The sequence below is a fragment of the Salvelinus fontinalis genome, chromosome 36, assembly GCF_029448725.1.
Source record: "Salvelinus fontinalis isolate EN_2023a chromosome 36, ASM2944872v1, whole genome shotgun sequence".
NCBI classification, from domain to species: Eukaryota; Metazoa; Chordata; class Actinopteri; order Salmoniformes; family Salmonidae; genus Salvelinus; species Salvelinus fontinalis.
Genome location: NC_074700.1, coordinates 18,789,378 through 18,811,664, shown reverse-complemented (window position 1 = coordinate 18,811,664; position 22,287 = coordinate 18,789,378). Strand labels below are relative to the sequence as shown.

At 42.5% G+C, this 22,287-nt stretch overlaps 1 protein-coding gene across 1 annotated transcript; it reads right to left on the bottom strand.

Moving 5' to 3' along the window:
• Nucleotides 1–351: 351 nt before the first annotated feature.
• Nucleotides 352–19,646, bottom strand: LOC129835803 (coagulation factor XIII A chain-like). Its single transcript, XM_055901581.1, has 14 exons — nucleotides 19,490–19,646; nucleotides 17,853–18,041; nucleotides 16,441–16,689; nucleotides 14,330–14,448; nucleotides 13,950–14,057; nucleotides 12,590–12,764; nucleotides 11,963–12,101; nucleotides 11,022–11,125; nucleotides 10,714–10,802; nucleotides 8,367–8,523; nucleotides 5,671–5,946; nucleotides 5,298–5,458; nucleotides 3,282–3,418; nucleotides 352–1,028 (listed from the first exon to the last, which is right to left on the bottom strand). Exons 1-14 carry the CDS (start codon nucleotides 19,644–19,646, stop codon nucleotides 887–889), a joined length of 2,202 nt encoding a protein of 733 aa, XP_055757556.1. The 3' UTR covers nucleotides 352–886.
• Between the last annotated feature and the right edge of the window lie 2,641 nt (nucleotides 19,647–22,287).

The window sequence follows — 22,287 nt, the reverse complement described above, 5'->3', positions numbered from 1 at the left end:
CTTTCTTGTAGCATTGTTCCGCTTTCCTTTTGGAGTTACTGGCACAAAATCACTGAGTTGATCCAGAATGATGGAAAGGGCCTCCCTCCAGCTATTGTTAATAGAGTTTTTCTCGAGTTTTGCTAGAGTTTGTAAAGGATCTTTCACTTTGCCTCCCATCATAAAACTGCACTTTACACTATGATGAATCACTTTGTTGCTTCATTTGCATGTGTACATCACTGTTTTACAAATAGAAGTGCACAGAATATTGCCAAACCATCGTGTATTCTTTTATTTGGGTGATATAAAACATTTTGTGCTAGAAATCAAAGGTTAAAACAAAATAATGACACTTAGCTTGTCCTTAACGTCATTACATTACATACTGTAGTTCTATTTTGTGAAACAACATGATCATAGATGCATTCATTAATATTCAACAACAAAGCAACCCAATCTCTAAACTGTTGGTAGCTGGGTTACAGTAGCTACATGTATGATGTAGTTGTCTTTTAGGCTATAGAAGTCATGTGAAAACAAAACAACTGCATTGAACTGCATTAAATGTTGCAGAGTTAGAAAATATTTATATTTTGTGAAGCTACATGATCAGTGTACTAAAGTTAACAAAAGCAACAATTCAACCCTAGAGCTCTATTCAATCTGTATTGCTGAAGCGATATAGATTCCGCGATAAGGTCATTTCCGATTGAGCCGACATATGCAGCGTTTAACGTGATTGCAGACTCCGCTAAAGGGGGAACATTGCCTTTAAATTTTAATCACACAGTAAAGCTGAATTTCCGCGATGCGGATTGAATAGAGCCCCTAATCTCTAAACTGTTGCTAGTTGGGCTGTAACAAGGCTGTAACAGGGCTGTAGATATGTTGTCTCCTGTGTTGCTCAGGGCTTGACGGTGAGTTGGGCCTGTCCGTACACCTGTCTGAGGGCAGCACAGTCCAGACTGGCCATCAGCTTAGTTGGCCCCGCCCTACGGGGGGTAAAACCCTCCGTCCACGTCAGGGACGAGCCTGCCGTGATCAGACTGGAATAGAAACATACATACAGTACATGAGTGCAATCCCACACAAGTTCACACATACACACCCACACACACGTAAGCTAAGGACCCTGGGACTAAACACCTCCCGCTGCAACTGGATCCTGGACTTCCTGATGGGCCGCATCCAGGTGGTAAGGGTAGGCAACAACACATCTGCCACACTGATCCTCAACACTGGGGCCCCTCAGGGGTGTGTGCTTAGTACCCTCCTGTTCTCCCTGTTTCCCCAAGACTGCGTAGGCAAACACGACTCCATCACCATCATTAAGGTTTGCTGATGACACAACAGTGGTAGGCCTGATCACCGACAATGATGAGACAGCCTATAGGAAGAAGGTCAGAGAACTGGCAGTGTGGTGCCAGGACAACAACCTCTCCCTCAATGTGAGCAAGACAGAGGAGCTGATCGTGGAATACAGGAAAAGGTGGCCCAACAGGCCCCCATTAACATCAACGGGGATGTAGTGGAGCGGGTCAAGAGTTTCAAGTTCCTTGGTGTCAACGAACTAGTTTGTGTCACCAACGAACTAGTTTGTGTCACCAACAAACTATCATGGTTCAAACACACCAAGACAATCGCGAAAAGGGCACAACAAAACCTTTTTCCCCTCACGAGACTGAAAAGATTTGACATGGGTCCCCAGATCCATGCATCAACGCCTGGTATGGCAACTGCTCAGCTTCTGACCGTAAAATGCTACAGAGGGTAGTGCGTGCGGCTCAGTACATCACTGGGGCTAAGCCTCAACGTCAACAGTGAAGAGGCGACTCCGGGATGCTGGCCTTCTAGGCAGAGGTCCTCTGTCCAGTGTCTGTGTTATTTTGCCCATCTTAATCTTTTCTTTTTATTGGCCAGTCTGAGATATGGCTTTTTCATTGCAACTCTGCCTAGAAGGCCAGCATCCCGGAGTCGCCTCTTCACTGTTGAAGTTGAGACTGGTGTTTTGCGGGTACTATTTAATGAAGCTGCCAATTGAGGACTTGAGGCATCTGTTTTGCAAACTAGACACTCTAATGTACTTGTCCTCTTGCTCAGCTGTGCACCGGGGATCTCCCACTCCTCTTTCTATTCTGGTTAGAGCCAGTTTGCGCTGTTCTGTGAAGGGAGTAGTACACAGCGTTGTACGAGATCTTCAGTTTCTTGGCAATTTCTCGCATGGAATAGACTTCAATTCTCAGATCAAGAATAGACTGACGAGTTTCAAACGAAAGGTCTCTGTTTTTGGCCATTTTGAGCCTGTAATCGAACCCACAAATGCTGATGCTCCAGATACTCAACTAGTCTAAAGAAGACACATTTTATTGCTTCTTTAATCAGGACAACAGTTTTCAGCTGTGCTAACATAATTGCAAAAGGGTTTTCTAATGATCAATTAACCTTGTAAAATGATAAACTTGGATTAGCTAACACAACATGCCATTGGAACACATGAATGATGGTTGCGGATAATGGGCTTCTGTACACCTATGTAGATATTCCATAAAAAATCTGCAGTTTCCAGCTACAATAGTCATTTGCAACATTAACAATGCCTACACTGTATTTCTGATTAATTTGATGTTATTTTAATGGACCAAAAATTTGCTTTTCTTTCAAAAACAAGGACATTTCTAAGTGACCCCAAACTTTTGAACGGTAGTGTATATAATAGGCGGTGTCAGAGGAAAGCCCATAAAATTGTGTGACTCCAGTCACCCAAGACAGACTGTTTTCTCTGCTACCACACAGCAAGCGGTAGCGGCGCGCCAAGTCTAGGTCCAAAAGGCTCCTTAACAGCTTCTACCCCCAAGACATAAGACCGCTGAACAATTCATCAAATGGCCACCAGACTATTACATTGACCACCCTCCTCCATTTGTTTTGTACACTGCTGCTACTTGCTGTTTATTATCTATGCATAGTCACTTCACCTCTACCTACATGTACACATTACCTCAACTAACCTGTACCCCCACACTGATTCGGTACCGGTACCCTTTGTGTATACCCTCGTTGTTGTTATGTTATTGTGTTACTTTTTTTAATAATGTTTTACTTTTATTTATTTGGTAAATATTTTCTTAACTCTTCTTGAACTGCACTGTTGGTTAAGGGCTTGTAAGTAAGCATTTCACGGTAAGGTCTACACTTGTTGTATTCAGCACATTTGATTTGATATACACACACCACACACACACGCACACGCACACGCACACGCACACATACAGATACCCACACACACATACACTGCTCACCTGTAATGTTTATACTTGGGTGGCATGACTCCTGGCCCCTCCACACGAACATACACATCCTCCAGGTTAAACTTGAATGGGTTTGTGAACTCCACGGTCACCATCATCTCCTCACTCACCTTGGCCAGACCAGACACCTACAGGGAGGCGAATGACAGTTTAGAACGGTCCTGACCCTAGCCGTGAAGACCCAGCTAGGATCGAGAAATGCAGCATATTTGTAAAATCCAGTGTACTTTATATACAGTACAAATTTATTCATTTTGTGCTTTCCACGATGTTCACAAAGTTACCACCAGGTGACCAGACCAGGAAAAAGTCCATCAAACCAGGTCAGGTCACATGGTCAGGTCACATGATCAAATGGTCAGGTCACATTGTCAGATCACCACATGGTCAGGTCACATGTTCAACAAAAAATTCTCAGCCTCAGATGAGTGTCAGCAAAAATGTCCCCCTATGTGGATTAATACGTTTTTTTTATTGAATGTAATTTCATTTAATCCAATATAAATTAATGGTTGAACATTGGTTGGATGGAGAATTTGGGGTATGTAGCCTTATATGACCTACCTCTACAGAGAGTTTGGGTTATGTAGCCTTATATGACCTACCTCTACAGAGAGTTTGGGGTATGTAGCATTATATGACCTACCTCTACAGAGAGTTTGGGGTATGTAGAATTATATGACCTACCTCCGAGAGAGAGTTTGGGGTATGTAGCATTATATGACCTACCTCTACAGAGAGTTTGGGTATGTAGCATAATATGACCTACCTCTAGAGAGTTTGGGGTATGTAGCATTATATGACCTACCTCTACAGAGAGTTTGGGGTATGTAGCATTATATGACCTACCTCTAGAGAGTTTGGGTATGTAGCATTATATGACCTACCTCTACAGAGAGTTTGGGGTATGTAGCATTATATGACCTACCTCTACAGAGAGAGTTTGGGGTATGTAGCATTATATGACCTACCTCTAGAGAGTTTGGGTATGTAGCATTATATGACCTACCTCTACAGAGAGTTTGTGGTATGTAGCATTATATGACCTACCTCTACAGAGAGTTTGGGTATGTAGCAAAATATGACCTACCTCTAGAGAGTTTGGGGTATGTAGCATTATATGACCTACCTCTACAGAGAAGTTTGGGTATGTAGCATTATATGACCTACCTCTAGAGAGTTTGGGTATGTAGCATTATATGACCTACCTCTAGAGAGTTTGGGTATGTAGCATTATATAACCTACTTCTACAGAGAGTTTGGGGTATGTAGCATTATATGACCTACCTCTAGAGAGTTTGGGTATGTAGCATTATATGACCTACCTCTACAGAGAGTTTGGGTATGTAGCATTATATGACCTACCTCTACAGAGAGTTTGGGTATGTAGCATAATATGACCTACCTCTAGAGAGTTTGGGGTATGTAGCATTATATGACCTACCTCTACAGAGAGTTTGGGGTATGTAGCATTATATGACCTACCTCTACAGAGAGTTTGGGGTATGTAGCATTATATGACCTACCTCTAGAGAGTTTGGGTATGTAGCATTATATGACCTACCTCTAGAGAGTTTGGGGTATGTAGCATTATATGACCTACCTCTACAGAGAGTTTGGGGTATGTAGCATTATATGACCTACCTCTACAGAGAGAGTTTGGGGTATGTAGCATTATATGACCTACCTCTAGAGAGTTTGGGTATGTAGCATTATATGACCTACCTCTACAGAGAGTTTGTGGTATGTAGCATTATATGACCTACCTCTACAGAGAGTTTGGGTATGTAGCAAAATATGACCTACCTCTAGAGAGTTTGGGGTATGTAGCATTATATGACCTACCTCTACAGAGAGTTTGGGTATGTAGCATTATATGACCTACCTCCGAGAGAGAGTTTGGGGTATGTAGCATTATATGACCTACCTCTACAGAGAGTTTGGGGTATGTAGCAATATATGACCTACCTCTAGAGAGTTTGGGGTATGTAGTATTATATTACCTACCTCTACAGAGAGTTTGGGGGTATGTAGGGTGACGACCCTCATGCTGGTGATGATCTGGCCGGTCTCCTTGACCTTCCCGGTGGCGATGAAGTGGAGGTTGGCCTGCTCCACCAGCTTTTTCATGTAGTCCTGGGAACGCACCTCCATCACCTGCTTCTCAGCTGGGAAAACACACAGGGATGACTTAGGATATGCTTTGTCTCCTTGAGTTTTATTTTCATTTTCATGTATTTTCTGGGGCTCCTGCTTAAGAAATATTGTAGAGCAACTAGCTTGCTGCTAGTAGAGAATATTGATCTTACATGCACCCCTTACACATACGGACATACACACACACCCTCCTCAGCCCTTCCTCCTCCCTCAACCTGCCTACCTTTCTTGGGATCCAGAATCACTCTAGGTGTCTTGAAGAGGAACTCAGAGCTGGTGACTCCAGTGTAATACACCACGTTGCCACTGACGTACACGTCCACAGTACGCGCCTGGTCACTCGTGTTGTTGAACTCCAGCTTCAGCTCAAAGTCATCCCCCACCCTCACCTCCATCAGGGGCATGTCCAGCTCCACGTCAGCCTCCGGAGGGGTGGCCTTCTCACGATGACAGCCGTACTCCTCCGCCTTCTCCAGCACCGCGCGCTCCTCGGGACTACCTGTTGATGTGGCGAGAGGGAGAGATTATAAGGTCTCTCTCAGAAGTTTCTAGTGTTGGTACCCAATTTACAAAGAGGCAAAACCCCTTTTCCCATTTTGTTACCTTCTTTAGGGGGTGTCAGCACAGGAATTACAAGATTATGTTATAATGCTGTTATTGCATCAAATGGTTGTTTTATGCAACAGAATAAGGGGTTGTTAGAACGCTCATCTGTGTGTGTTCTACTGAGGAGGGGAGTCTGGAAGATTTACGATGTCTTTGGGTGATACCGCATTCCAGATCAGGATTTAACTTCTTATGGCTGCAAGGGGCAGTATTGAGTAGCCTGATAAAATGTGTCCATTTCAAACGGCCTCGTACTCAATTCCTGCTCATACAATATGCATATTATTATTACTATTGGATAGAAAACACTCTCTTCTTTCTAAACCCGTTTGAATTATTTCTCTGAGTGAAACAGAACTCATTCTGCAGCACTTTTCCTGACCCGGAAGTTCAAAGTCTGAAATCGATGCTCTCTTCCTCGTCCTGCCTATAAATGGGCACAAGAGCTATTAGTATACATGCACGTTATACACCTTCCTCTGGGTGTCAAGAAGGCTGTGAGAGAAGAAATGAGGTGATTATCTCGATCTGGGATGGAATAAATCCTCTTGGAATGACGTGTACCCCAGTTCCGGTACTCTGAAGAACGCGATTTGGACAGTGGGGTTGCCTTTTGTTTTGCTGACGTTATAGGCGACTATTATTTCCGGCTTTGATTTTATTTGATACATGTCACCATATCATCGTAAAGTATGTTTTTTCAATATAGTTTCATCAGATTATTGAAATTTTTTCGGGAGTTTTGCCGTGTTCCGTTCTCTTCTGTTTGTTTACATGGAGAGATCCGTGCAACCCGGCTAGCGCGCTTGCTAAATGGAGAGAGAAAGTTGCCATTCTGAATCCAAACAACGACTCATCTGGACAAAGGACACCTTGTTCAACATTCTGATGAAAGATCAGCAAAAGTAAGACCCAATTTATGATGTTATTTCATATATTTGTCGTAGTCGCCGGCGCCCAAGTGTTTCTGGCTATTGTGCTAAGCTAATATAACGCAACATTTTGTTTTCGCTGTAAAACACTTAATAAATCGGAAATATTGTCTGGCATCACAAGATGCCTGTTTTTCATTTGCTTTACACTATGTATTTTTCAGAAATGTTTTATGATGAGTAATTAGGTATTTGACGTTGGTGTCTGTAAATATTATGGCTGCTTTCGGTGCAATTTCTGAATGTAGCTGCAATGTAAACTATGATTTATACCTGAAATATGCACATTTTTCGAAAAAAACATATGCTATACAATAAATATGTTATCAGACTGTCATCTGATGAGGTTGTTTCTTGGTTAGTGGCTATTTATATCTTTATTTGGCCGAATTTGTGATAGCTACTGATGGAGTCAAAAACTGATGGAGTAATAAAAGTGGAGTCTTTTGCTAACGTGGTTAGCTAATAGATTTACATATTTTGTCTTCCCTGTAAAACATTTTAAAAATCGGACATGTTGGCTGGAGTCACGAGATGTGTACCTTTCATATGCTGTATTGGACTTGTTAATGTGTGAAAGTTAAATATTTAAAAAAAATATCTTTTGAATTTCGCGCCCTGCACTTGAAGTGTCTGTTGTCATAAGTGTACCGATGTCGGGCTTGCACGCCAAACAGGTTAATGTTTCTGTTCTATAAGGTAACAGGGAGAGATGACTCCAGGACCAGACCTTGGTCTCTACACAATGAGAACTCTTTTTGCAACAGCTGGGAAGCTGGGAATTATAAGTATCTTTCATACAAATCTTAACTGTGTGACCTATTCCATACATCTGTTGTTCGTCATGTAGACTGAAGGGGGTGTATCTTGGCTATAAAAGACCTTTGTACTTTTGTCTCTGGGCTCTCAACGAATCATCTGAGAGTGATTCCTCGACCAGCCATCGGTAACGTATAGCACTCAATCAATTCACTTTATACAGTATGTGTGTGTTGTATTGACCTGCTCCCTTATTAATAAGTGAATAAAGATTTGGTTTAAGTATAACTCTGACTTGTGTGATAAGTTTGTCTTGCCTCATTTGATAGTAAAGAAATGAACCATGACAGGGGTAAGATCCACGTGATGAAAAGTCAGATGTGGCGGGGTGTTAATACTTTTCATGACACTGGAGTAAGCAGGAACTGACAAAGACTGACACTTTTTGCGCCGGTATCCCGGACCCAGACAAAGCCTAGTTCTGAACTTTAAAACACTAGAGATTCTCGATCGAGCATGCCTTTTAGTCCAGGACTATAGGCTTAATCTGTGTCTGGGAAACCGGCCCTTTAAGTGTTTGCTCTGTGACTCTCCCTCCATCCCTCCACTCCTCCTCTCCTACCCTCAGGGAACTTGTACTGATCAGTGATGTCACGGCGAGCGTCCTGGCCGGGCACTTTGGTCACCACCATCCTGCCAACATGGCTGCTGTTGACCTTGACCGGCTCCAGGGTTCCGTCTCTGGGGTTCCGTGAGTAGAACACCACATCACTGTTCACCTACAGAACAGGAAGAATGGAACACGTTCATCATGTAAAACCAGTCATTAGTCACTTAGTCATATATTTGGTCATACATTTGGTCATTATTGTAATATATGGTAATATAAAGTGCATTCGGAAAGTATTCAGACCCCTTCCAATTTTCCACCTTTTGTTATGTTACAGCCTTATTCTAAAATGTATTTTAAAAAATCCCCTCAACAATCTACACAGAATACCCCATAATGACAGGTTTTTGATTTTTTTGCAACAAAAAAAGAAACTGAAATATCACATGTACGTACATAAGTATTCAGACCCTTTGCTATGAGACTCGAAATTGAGCTCAGGTGCATCTTGTTTCCATCCATTATCCTTGAGATGTCTCTACAACTTTTGAGAGAGTCCACCTGTGGTAAATTCAACTGATTGGACATGATTTGGAAAGGCACACACCTGTTTATATAAGGTCCCACATTTGACAGTTCATGTCAGAGTAGAAACCAAGCCATGAGGTAAAAGGAATTGTCCTTAGAGCTCTGAGACAGGATTGTATCGAGGCACAGATCTGGGGACGGGTACCAAAACATTTCTGCAGCATTGAAGGTCCCTAAGAACACAGTGGCCTCCATCATTCTTAAATGGAAGAAGTTTGGAACAACCAAGACTCTTCCTAGATCTGGCCACCCGGCCAAACTCAGCAATTGGGGAAGAAGGTCCTTGGTCAGGGAGGTGACCAAGAACCCAATGGTCACTCTGACAAAGCTCCAGAGTTCCTCTGTGGAGATGGGAGAACCTTCCAGAAGGACAACCATCTCTGCAACACTCCACCAATCAGGCCTTATGGTAGAATGGCCAGATGAAAGCCACTCCTCAGTAAAAGGCACATGACAGTCCGCTTGGAGTTTGTCAAATGGCACCTAAAGAACTTCTCAGACCATGAGAAACAAGATTCTCTGGTCTGATGAAACCAAGATTGAACTATTTGGCCTGAATGCGAAGTGTCACGTCTGGAGGAAACATGACACCATCCCTACGGTGAAGCATGGTGGTGGCAGCATCATGCTGTGGGGTGGTGCACAATTGGCCCAGCGTCATCCGGGTTAGGGGAAGGTTTGGCCGGGGTAGCCCATCATTGTAAAATAAGAATTTGTTCTTAACCGACTTGCCTAGTTAAATAAAGGTTAAATTAAAAATCTAAATTCAAACGGTAGGGACTGGGAGACAGGATCAAGGGAAAGATGAACGGAGCAAAGCACAGAGAGATCCTTGATGAAAACTTGCTCAGGACCTCAGACTGGGGCAAAGGTTCACCTTCCAACAGGACAACGACCCTAAGCACACAGCCAAGACAAGGCAGGAATGGCTTCGGGACAAGTCTCTGAATGTCCTTGAGTGGCCCAGCCAGAGGCCTCACCATCCAACCTGACAGAGCTTGAGAGGATCTGCAGAGAAGAATGTGAGAAACTCCCCAAATACAAGCGTGCCAAGCTTGTAGTGTCATACCCAAGAAGACTCAAGGCTGTAATCTCTGCCAAAGGTGCTTCAACAAAGTATTGAGTAATGGATCTGAATACTTATGCAAATGTAATATTTCAGTTCTTGCTTTTTTATACATTTGCCCATTATGGGGTAGTGTGTGTAGATTGATGAGAGAAAAAAAAGAAGATTTAATCCAGTTTAGAATACAGCTGTAACGTAACAAAATGTGGAAAAAGTCAAGGGGTCTGAATATTTTTTGAATGCACTGAATATTACCATATGTATTACCATATATATAACCATATGTATTACCATATATATAACCATATGTATTACCATATATATAACCATATGTATTACCATATATATAACCATATGTATTACCATATATATAACCATATGTATTACCATATATATATAACCATATGTATTACCGTATATATTACCATATGTATTACAATATATATAACCATATGTATTACCATATATATAACCATATATATTACCATATATATTACCATATATATTACCATATATATTACCATAGTAATAACCCCCCAAATATGTATAGGTACTGCATATTCACTGTTAGACGAAGAGTTCACTGATTCAAACTTTAAATGAGCTTTCTTGGTAAGTGGCCAGTAGGGGTTGTAACATTTTGTATACTGTCCTGTGCAGTTAGTGCCCTGGTCCACTAGGGTGGCTCATCGTTGTAGTCTTTACCTCGGCAAACACGAACGCTGCGTCAAACGGGAAGCAGATCTGTCCGTGTTTGATGGCCTGGACAGATGCAGGACCACACCTGTACATCCCTATAGAAAGACACATTAGGTATTTTATTACAAATAAGTATTAATACAGTATAACATAGTTACTACCTCTTAAATTAGCTAACAAAATGTAACAACTGTATAACATGGTCAGCAAGTTCAGTAAAAGTGTACAGGCGCATGTGTGTGTGCGTGCATGTGAATGTGTGTGTGTGCACGTGGGTGCAATTGCATGTAAATGTGTGTGTAGGAACACCTCACCATCACTGGTCTCCTGGGGTGTAGCATCCACAGCCTGCCAGCCCCCAAACCCTTGAGGAAGGTCTGGCCTGCTCATGTAGCACTCGTTCCAGCAATGGTAGTTCCTATGGCAACATAACCATCCCTTAATTTCACTGTAACATCCAATGATTTTAAATGCAGTGTATGTACTCTTTAAATGCAGTGTATGTACTCTTTAAATGCAGTGTATGTACTCTTTAAATGCAGTGTATGTACTCTTTATATGCAGTGTATGTACTCTTTATATGCAGTTTATGTACTCTTTAAATGCAGTGCATGTACTCTTTAAATGCAGTGTACGTACTCTTTAAATGCAGTGTATTCACACTCGTGGATGAATTGTGTTTTTAAATGGTCAATTCAAATCAGAAGGTGATTTCAACATTGTCTGTCACTGAATCAGTTCTACCAAATGAAGTAGTGCTGAGGGATTCACCAAAATGTTGTTTTTTGGGATGGTTACATTACAATAGTATTACACATTACAAAAATAAAGTTGAACTATGTGGGACGCTGGCTGAAGGGAGTTGTAATGTTCATTAAGCAAATATTCAAGCTAGTTCAGTGCAGAAACTTGGTAATTAACTACTTAAGCAATAATACATGAGGCCATGTGTTATGACATTTTATCATGGCTGTGATGTGGTCATAACCACGAGGCGAAGCCGAGTGGTATTTGTTGTTTTATTAGGATCCTCATTAGCTTTTGCAAAAGCAGCGGCTAGACCACCACAGCCATGATAAAATGTCATAACACATGGCCTCAAGTGTATTATTGCATTATTACAACGGGTTACCAGCATTAAAACTCACGATTATTTCCCAAACTTTCCATTTTTTAACAAAATATGATGTTACATTCACTAACACTGATTGTCAAATGATTTAAATTATCGTCTGTCACTCTGAATCAGTTCTACCAGATGGAGTCCTTGGTGCGGTGCTTGTCAATTCTGCCGTTCTCATCCAGGATAACATCAGTCTTCAGGTTGCCGTCGTTGTCGTGGGCAGAGTAGAAGTTGGTGACAACCCTGGCGGGGATGCCCAGACAGCGCAGGACTGGGGAGGGGGAAGGGAAGGGAAATGATTTCCTCAGCAAATACAAAAAAATATAAGGAATTCTGCACATCAAAGAGGGGAATAAGTTATTTAAATTCTGTTTGTTACAATAAACTAAACAGCAGCAGATTGTCAATCCAAACCATAGACTACTACTGAACCCCACCCACCACTATTCTAACACTCTTCATTCTCTAATAATGGGTGGTATAGCCATTCATACTAAGGCAATGTCTCTCAATCCTGGTCCTGGGGACCCAAAGGAATGACATTTTAGATTTTGATCTAGTACTAAAACAGCTGATTCCACTAATCATCTCATCATCAAGCCTTTGATTAGAATCAGGTGTATTAGTGCTAGTTGCAAAAACAAAAATGTGCACCCCTTTGGGTCCCCAGGACCAGGATACCTTAGTATGAATGTCTTGGAAAACACTGGATTGGAAAACACTGTACTAAGGGTTGAACGGTAGTGTTGCGAGTCTCACAGGTGTTGAAGACGGCAGCATAGACCCAGCACTGGGCGTAGCAGACGGGTGTCTTGCTGCTGGAGTAGTTGAGGAGGATCTCAGTGCTTCCTGTCCAGGAGGTGGGTGCCACTCCGTAGGTGTAGTCACCGCTCCAGTTCCCCACCAGCACCCCGTCGTCGTCATGAGAGTTCAGCTGGGAGAAAGAGAGGTAAATATGCTGTAGTTTGAGTCTGAAATGACACCCAATTCCCTTTATAGCGCATTAGTTTGACCAGAGCCTTATGGGCCATGTCAAAAGTAGTGCACTACATGCTAAGAGTGGCATTTTGGATGCAACTGCAGCCTTTTACATGCCTACATTGAGTTGTAAGTACAAATCTGTCTTCCGTACAAATCTCTGTTCTGTACAAATCTGTCTTCCGTACAAATCTCTATTCTGTACAAATCTGTCTTCCGTACAAATCTCTATTATGTACAAATCTGTCTTCTGTACAAATCTGTCTTCCGTACAAATCTCTCTTCTGTACAAATCTGTCTTCTGTAAAATCTGTCTTCTGTAAAATCTGTCTTCTGTTCAAATCTGTCTTCTGTTCAAATCTGTCTTCCGTACAAATCTCTCTTCTGTACAAATCTGTCTTCTGTAAAATCTCTGTTCTGTACAAATCTGTCTTCCGTACAAATCGCTCTTTTGTACAAATCTGTCTTCTGTAAAATCTCTGTTCTGTACAAATCTGTCTTCTGTAAAATCTCTTTTCTGTACAAAACTGTCTTCTGTAAAATCTCTCTTCTGTTCAAATCTGTCTTCTGTAAAATCTCTCTTCTGTTCAAATCTGTCTTCTGTAAAATCTCTGTTCTGTTCAAATCTGTCTTCTGTAAAATCTCTGTTCTGTAAAAATCTGTCTTCTGTAAAATCTGTCTTCTGTAAAATCTCTCTTCTGTTCAAATTTGTCTTCCGTACAAATCTCTCTTCTGTACAAATCTGTCTTCTGTAAAATCTCTGTTCTGTACAAATCTGTCTTCCGTACAAATCGCTCTTTTGTACAAATCTGTCTTCTGTAAAATCTCTGTTCTGTACAAATCTGTCTTCTGTAAAATCTATTTTCTGTACAAAACTGTCTTCTGTAAAATTTCTCTTCTGTTCAAATCTGTCTTCTGTAAAATCTCTCTTCTGTTCAAATCTGTCTTCTGTAAAATCTCTGTTCTGTTCAAATCTGTCTTCTGTAAAATCTCTGTTCTGTAAAAATCTGTCTTCTAATATGGCTTTTTCATTTCTCCATTGAGTTTTACTTATAAATGTACTATGTGAAAAGGTTGTAAGAATGTTATGTGAATGGGTTCTCTGTATTGTATTGACTGGTGGTAACCACGCAACCCTCACCATGGCGGAGGCCTTCCGGGCTACTTTGATGGCGTCGCCCCGGGTGGTGATGGGCATGGCAGCTTTATCCATGATGAACAGACAGGCATCCAGCACCCCATAGTCAAACTGCAACAAGCAACGTTGAGAATTGAGGATTAACTTGTAAAAATGCATATGAGGGTTTTATGGTCAGTCTTTGTATTCAAATTAATACATGCGTGGAAAACATCTTGTGTGGAACATGTGTGGGAAATCTCTGTTGCACGTCGGGCCAACTAACCCCATTTATCTGTGACTATATCCACAACACAGCATGGCCTCTTGGGCTTTATTAACAGACATACACTATAAAATTGTGTTTTGAAATGATTGTCCAAACAATGTAAAATGATTTGTACCTGACCAAAGTTCCAGGGCCGCTCAGAAATGTCGTCATATGCCCCGTGGTAGATGATCCCCACCTCGTTGAGAACACACTCCTCCCTCTCATCGTCATCATCCAGGAACACAGAATCACCTGATGGAAGGAAAACAGAACGTTAGAATTTGAATTTCATTCTATGTTCAGAATGTACAGTTGAAGTCAGAAGTTTACATACACTTAGGTTAGAGTCATTAAAACTTGTTTTTCAACACTCCACAAATTTCTTGTTAACAAACTATAGTTTTGGCAAGTCGGTTGGGACATCAACTTTGTGCATGACACAAGTAATTTTTCCAACAATTGTTACAGACAGATTATTTCACTTATAATTCACTGTATCACAATTCCAGTGGGTCAGAAGTTTACATACACTAAGTTGACTGTGCCTTTAAACAGTTGGCAAAATTCCAGAAAATGATGTCATAGCTTTAGAAGCTTCTGATAGGCTAATTTACATCATTTGAGTCAATTGGAGGTGTACCTTTGGATGTCTTTCAAGACCTACCTTCAAACTCAGTGCCTCTTTGCTTGACATCATGGGAAAATCAAAAGAAATCAGCCAAGACCTCAGAAAAATAATTGTAGACCTCCACAAGTCTGGTTCATCCTTGGGAGCAATTTCCAAGTGCCTGCAGGTACCACGTTCATCTGTACAAACAATAGTATGCAAGTATAAACACCATGGGACCACGCAGCCGTCATACCGCTCAGGATGGAGATGCGTTCTGTCTCCTGGAGATGAATGTACTTCGGTGCTAAAAATGCAAATCAATCCCAGAACAACAGCAAAGGACCTTGTGAAGATGCTAGAGGAAACAGGTACAAAGTATCTATATCCACAGTAAAATTAGTCATATATCAACATAACCTGAAAGGCCGCTCAGCAAGGAAGAAGCCACTGCTCCAAAACCACCATAAAAAATGCCAGACTACGGTTTGCCACTGCACATGGGGACAAAGATAGTACTTTTTGGAGAAATGGCCCCTGGTCCGATGAAACAAAAATAGAACTGTTTGGCCATAATGACCATCGTTATGTTTGGAGGAAAAAGAGGGAGGCTTGTAAGCTGAAGAACAACATCCCAACCATGAAGCACGGGGGTGGCAGCATCATGTTGTGGGGATGCTTTGCTGCAGGAGCGACTGGTGCACTTCACAAAATAGATGGCATCATGAGGAGAGAAAATTATGTGGATATATTGAAGCAACATCTCAAGACATCAGTCAGGAAGTTAAAGCTTGGTCGCAAATGGGTCTTCCAAATGGACAATGACCCCAAGCATATTTTACCTTTATTTAACTAGGCAAGTCAGTTAAGAACAAATTCTTATTTTCAATGATGGCCTATGAACAGTGGGTTAAATACCTTGTTCAGGAGCAGAATAACAGATTTTTACCTTGTCAGCTCAGGGATTCAATCTTGCAACCTTTCGGTTACTAGTCCAACACTCTAACCACTAGGGTACCGGCCACCCAAGCATACTTTCAAAGTTGTGGCAGAATGGCTTAAGGACAACAAAGTCAAGGAATTGGAGTGGCCATCACAAAGCCCTGACCTCAATCCTATAGAAAATTTGTGGGCAGAACTGAAAAAACGTGTGCGAGCAAGGAGGCCTACAAACCTCACTCAGTTACATCAGCTCTGTCAGGAGGAATGGGCCAAAATTCACCCAACTTATTGTGGGAAGCTTGTGGAAAGCTACCCAAAACATTTGACCCAAGTTAAACATTTAAAGGCAATGCTACCAAATACTAATTGAGTGTACGTAAACTTCTGACCCACTGGGAAGGTGATGAAAGAAATAAAAGCTGACATAAATCATTCTCTCGACTATTATTCTGACATTTCACATTCTTAAAATAAAGTGGTGAATGACGTAAGACAGGGAATTTTTACTAGGATTAAATGTCAGGAATTGTGGAAAAACTGAGTTTAAATGTATTTGGGTAAGGTGTATGTAAACTTCCGACTTCAACTGTATGTTTTTAAACAAGAAACAATCAATTAATCAATCAGTTGCACAAACAACTGATGTGGGACCAGACTAATGGGGTAGCTGTCATCAGTCAGTGTCGATCACAGACCTGTTGCCCAGGCGTTGAAGAGGACGTAGAGGTCTCGACTCTCGTCCCTCCTGGTCCTGCGGATACCGTAGGGCGTCACCACCGCCACGTACGTGCGCCACTTTCCCACAATGCAGTCTGGCGCGGGGGTGATGCCCACTGTGACTACGTTGTCGGTGCTGTCCACCACCCGGCCGGCCCACGGGCTCTGGCGGTCCTTGGCCACAGACACGGGGATGTAGGTGCCCTTACTGAACTGGGGACTGCCCCCTGGTGGATTGGTGGAACAAGAGGAATGACATGTCTTGATAGCTTGCTAACACTGAGACTTCCACTCCGGGGGGGAAGTTTCATCAGGATCAGCTCCCCCTTCCCCAATCGTAACCTTAAAGGCCCAATGCAGTCAAAAACTAGATTTGATTGTGTATTATATGTATTTCCATGCTATGAGGTTGGAATAATACTGTGACATTGTGAAAATTATGATAATGTCCTTTTAGTGTAAGAGCTGTTTGAAAATGTTTGAAATTTCTGCCTGTTTTGCTGGGATGGGGTTTGGCCTTCCATGGTAGCATCACCAGGTGGTAAATGAGTTAATAGACCCATAAGAAAGAGAGTTCCAAACCTCTCTACCAATAACAGCTCATTTTCAGTTTCCCCCTCCCCACTCAGACCACTCCCAGACAGTTCTAGCAAAATTCTTGTTTGAGAAATTACTCTTTGCTGAGAAACAATTATTATATTTTTTTTGCATTTTAATTGAAAACAATCATAGTATGGTACTTCATTGTTACCCAGAAATGATTTGATAATGAGATACAAATGGCTGCTTTGGACCTTTAACCATTAGTGGGGAGTATGCAAAACTGACCCCAGATCAGCAACTTCACCTTACACCGAGCCTTCGCATTAAGCTATGGTAACACCCTGGACTAGAGATGTGGTACTAGAGACATAGTAACACCCTGGACTAGAGATACGGTAACACCCTGGACTAGAGCTATAGTATTACCCTGGACTAGAGCTATGTAATACCTTGGACAAAAGCTATGGTAACACCCTGGACTAGAGCTACGGTAACACCATGGACTAGAGCTACTGTAAACCCTGGACTAGAGCTATGGTAACACCCTGGACTAGAGCTACGGTCAAACCTGGACTAGAGCTACGGTCAAACCTGGACTAGAGCTATGGTAGACCTAACCACTGATTCAAGAAAGAAAGATAGATACAGTACTACATGCACACTGTTGAATCCCTCCTTAGTTGAATTATGTTTCAAGCTGTTAAATTAAAAACTGCAGGAGCATTTAACAGTGTACATTTCTTTCATGACATTACTTTTGAACTGCTTCTTAACTAGTAACTATGGATACAGAGTGAGATCTTTTTGATTCTGGGAAGCTTTTTAGGTGGGGGTTTATTTATCTCACCAATAACGAACTCCACAGCGAACTGATCATCGGAGGGTTTGTAAGGACGGTCAAAGGTCACCTTGAGCTGGAACTCCTGGCCCCTGCGGACGATGAGGTGGTCACTGGCATACAGGTGTGTGCTGTGCTGTGGCGTATTGACCTCATCTGGCCTCCGCAGCATGTTCACGTCCCAGATGTCCAAGAACTCTGGAGGGAGGGAGTGAGAGAGGGAGAGTGAGAGAGAGATGGGCGAGAGAGAGGGCGCAAGAGAGAGAGAGGGGACAGGAGAGCGGTAGAGAGGTGGCAGGAGAGAGAGCGAGAGAGAGAGAGAGGGGGCGGGAGGGAGAGAGAGAGGAGGCGGGAGAGCGGAGGAGAGAGAGAGAGAGAGAGGGGCGGGAGAGAGAGCAAGAGAGGGGGCAGGGGAGAGGGAGAGAGAGAGAGCAGGAGCGAGAGAGAGGGGGGGCGGGAGAGAGAGAGAGAGGGGATGGAAGAGAGAGAGATAGGGGGTGGGAGAGCGGGGGAAAGAGAGAGAGGGGGGCGAGAGAGAGATAGAGGGGGGGTGGGAGAGAGAGAGAGAGAGGGGGCGGGAAAGAGGGCAGGAGAGAGAGAGAGAGAGAGAGGGGAGGGTGGGAGAGAGAATATATAAGTGTATAAAGAAAGAGGAGAGACTTGAAAACTGGAATTACTGACTTTTGTCATCGTAACTTGGGCCCTGAGTTTTTCCTGGTCAAGTTAGGTGGTCATGGAAAACTCTGGGCCCTAAATGTATGGCTATATGGGATACAGTTGAAACATACAGATGCAGGATGCAATGCGGGAAATGTCAAATGTGGTAGCGTTTATAATGTTACCTCATAAGCATAGCAGGTATTTATATGGGAGTGTTCATGTTGATTCACTAGCATAGGGCAACCTGTCATCATTATCTGGCTCCAAGGAGCATTCCTTGGAGATGAGGCCATACCCCAAACTATTCAATCTTTGTTGTCATTCAGTTAAGCCTGTACTCGATTGAAGTGTATTTGAGATTTAAAAAGGCTTCTGAAAGTTTGTAATTTCCAAAATGTCAATTACTGATAATTCACATTTCCTGTTGCTGCAGGATTCATTTCCTGCAGTAGCAAATTTACTCAAATTAAGACCCCACATTAAGAGTATTGTTCGAAGCCATAATCGTTATGCTTAATTTTAAGTAAAAAATATGTATATATTTCAGCATATCTATGCATACCTCTTGTGCTGTCTGTGTCCTTACTGCTGGTCCTTTAAAAATATATATAAGAAAGAAAAGGATTTCCTGCATCTCTGCTAAAATATTGAAAGGAATGTGAGTCTTATTCAGTATATTTATTTATTGCTTGCTTTTCTAAAGTCTACCAACCTTGCCAACAGGCATGCCAGCTAAGATAGTTAAACAAGCTAGCTACTCCAACTTGATTGATAGCCTGAAATGTCTTCTTGTTAGCTAGTTAGGAGGTTGGGAGATTGGGAACCTATCTGGGTTAGCTAAAGCAAACTTCAGAAAATTGCTAGGTGGCTATAGTATTTGTTTTAAAACAGCACACGTCTGAGGGGGCACACACACAGCGCCTCCTTATCCTCCTCACACACACACACACACATACACACACACACAAGCTCATTCTCCTCCTCACCCCTGAGTGGAGGAGGTCCTCGGGGTCCAATTATGCCGAAGGAATCGAACTCAGGCACCTCCTCCCCCTCTGCATTGGAGCTGGCGATGGGGGCGGCGCTGCGGCCGCGGTGGGACACCTGGGGTGGTGGCTGGACTGCGGGCTCCGGGTTAGACATGGTACTAGCGCTGAAATGTCACCTCACAGGCCTGGGACACATTCAGATGGACGGACAGACAGACAGGCAGACACACAGGCAGACAGGCAGGCAGACAGACAGACAGAGTGATAATGTTATAAGATACCGCAGAACAGTTCAGAAGTTCATAAAGAATAATATTAAATGGGCAGGAGGGGATCTGATCCCAGATCAGCAATCTGAGACGCTTAATGAACACCGGTCCTGAATTCCATCGATGGTAGCATATCACTGACAACTCCATTCATATTCAGCTAACCCTTTGAGAGGACAGTTGTACTGTGGATGCTAAGGGATTAACTGTTTCGACAACCATCTGTTTCACATTGAGGTATGGCAGCAGTAGTGAACGTGAGTACGGAGCTGGATGAGACACACGTAAACTTTAACACAAGCCACATGTATATATATAAAAAAAATATTTGCATATCAGTGACTAGATCAGCAAACTTAGGTAGGAAATGCTTTGTGGTTTCACTGAGAGGAGCCTGTGTTTTTTATTTTCTTGTTGTTTATTTGTGTGCTGTATAAAGAAAACGAGGGCTCAATTCCAAAAAGCGGTTGGCAAAGTCAAACATTTTTGTGTTGTTTGTTTTGGCGTTGTGTTGTTCTGAGTGTCATTAAACTGTGCAGTTCAACTGAACAAATTAAAGAGAAAAAATGGTTGTTAACGATCAAGGAATTCTACAATTGAATCATCCCTGATTTTGTGTCAGCGGTGGTCACAAAAGTGATGTCATCACATTTCTTTGTTTAGAATCAACATGTTGGATTCATTTTTTTTTTAAATATTAAAAACATTCCATTTGCTGTGGGTCATTTTGATAATTTGGGCATGTAGTGAAAAAGACTATGTACCAATAAAAATATGCCAGTATTTGTGGTAAAATTAAGTAATGTTATGGAACAGATTTACAAGTAGGAGGTAATAATAGTAATAGTAAGTAGGGGGTTGAACAAACTATATAAATGAACAAACTATATACTCTGTATCCAAGTCTAAACCTGGCAGTTCATGAAATAGGCTTTGCATTTAGAGCAGGTCCAGCAGTCATAAAACAACAAGCTATTAGACCCCATCATAAACTACAAGCAGTGGTGCAAAGTTACGAATGTTGGATTAGTTCAAACTTCATTGAGCCACAAGCTTCCATCTAATAGGGACTAACATCAAAACCATGGAAGTAAATTAAGTCTCTAGACACATACTGTAAGTCGATCATCCACAGATGATGCAATCTCTATTGCACTCCACACTGAGCTTTCACACCTGGACAAAAGGAACACCTATGTGAGAATGCTATTCATTGACTACAGCTCAGCGTTTAACACCATAGTGCCCTCAAAGCTCATCACTAAGCTAAGGACCCTGGGACTAAACACCTCACTCTGCAACTGGATCCTGGACTTCCTGACGGGCCGCCCCCAGGTGGTAAGGATAGGTAACAACACATCCACCATACTGATCCTCAACATGGGGGCCCCTCAGGGGTGCGTGCTCAGTCCCCTCCTGTACTCCCTGTTCACTCATGACTGCACAGCCAGGCACGACTCCAACACCATCCTTAAGTTTGCAGACGACACAACAGTGGTAGGCCTGATCACCGACAACAACGAGAAAGCCTATAGGGAGGAAGTCAGAGATCTGGCCATGTGGTGCCAGGACAACAACCTCTCCCTCAACGAGATCAAGACAAGGAGATGATTGTGGACGTCAGGAAAAGGATGACCGAGCACGTCCCCATTCTCATCGACGGGGCTGTAGTGGAGCAGGTTGAGAGCTTCAAGTTCCTTGGTGTCCACATCACCAACAAACTAACATGGTCCAAACACACCAAGATAGTCGTGAAGAGGGCACGACAAAACCGATTCCCCCTCAAGACACTGAAAAGATTTGTCATGGGTCCTCAGATCCTCAAAAGGTTCTACAGCTGCACCATCGAGACCATCCTGGCTGGTTGCATCACTGCCTGGTATGGCAACTGCTCGGCCTCCGACTGCAAGACACTATAGAGGGTAGTGCGTACGGCCCAGTACATCACTGGGGCCAAGCTTCCTGCCATCTAGGACCTCTATACCAGGCGGTGTCAGAGGAAGACCCTAAAAGTTGTCAAAGACTCCAGCCACCCTAGTCATAGACTGTTCTCTCTGCTACCACATGGCAAGCGGTACCGGAGCGCCAAGTCTAGGTCCAAGAGGCTTCTAAACAGCTTCTACCCCCAAGCCATAAGACTCCTGAACATCTAATCAAATGTCTACCCACACTATTTGTATTGGCCCCCATCTCTTTTACGCTGCTGCTACTCTCTGTTATTATTTGTGTATAGTCACTTTAATAACTCTACCTACATGTACATATTATCTCAATTACCTCTAAACTGGTGCCCCCCCCCGCACATTGACTCTGTACCCCCCTTTCATATAGCCTCGCTATTGTTATTTTACTGCTGCTCTTTAATTATTTGTTACTTTTATTTCTTATTTTTTTAGGTAATTTTTCTTAAAACTGCATGGTTGGTTAAGGGCTTAAGGGCTTGTAAGTAAGCATTTCACTGTAAGGTCTACACTTGTTGTATTCGGCACATGTGACAAATAACATTTGATTTGATAAAGCAGCACT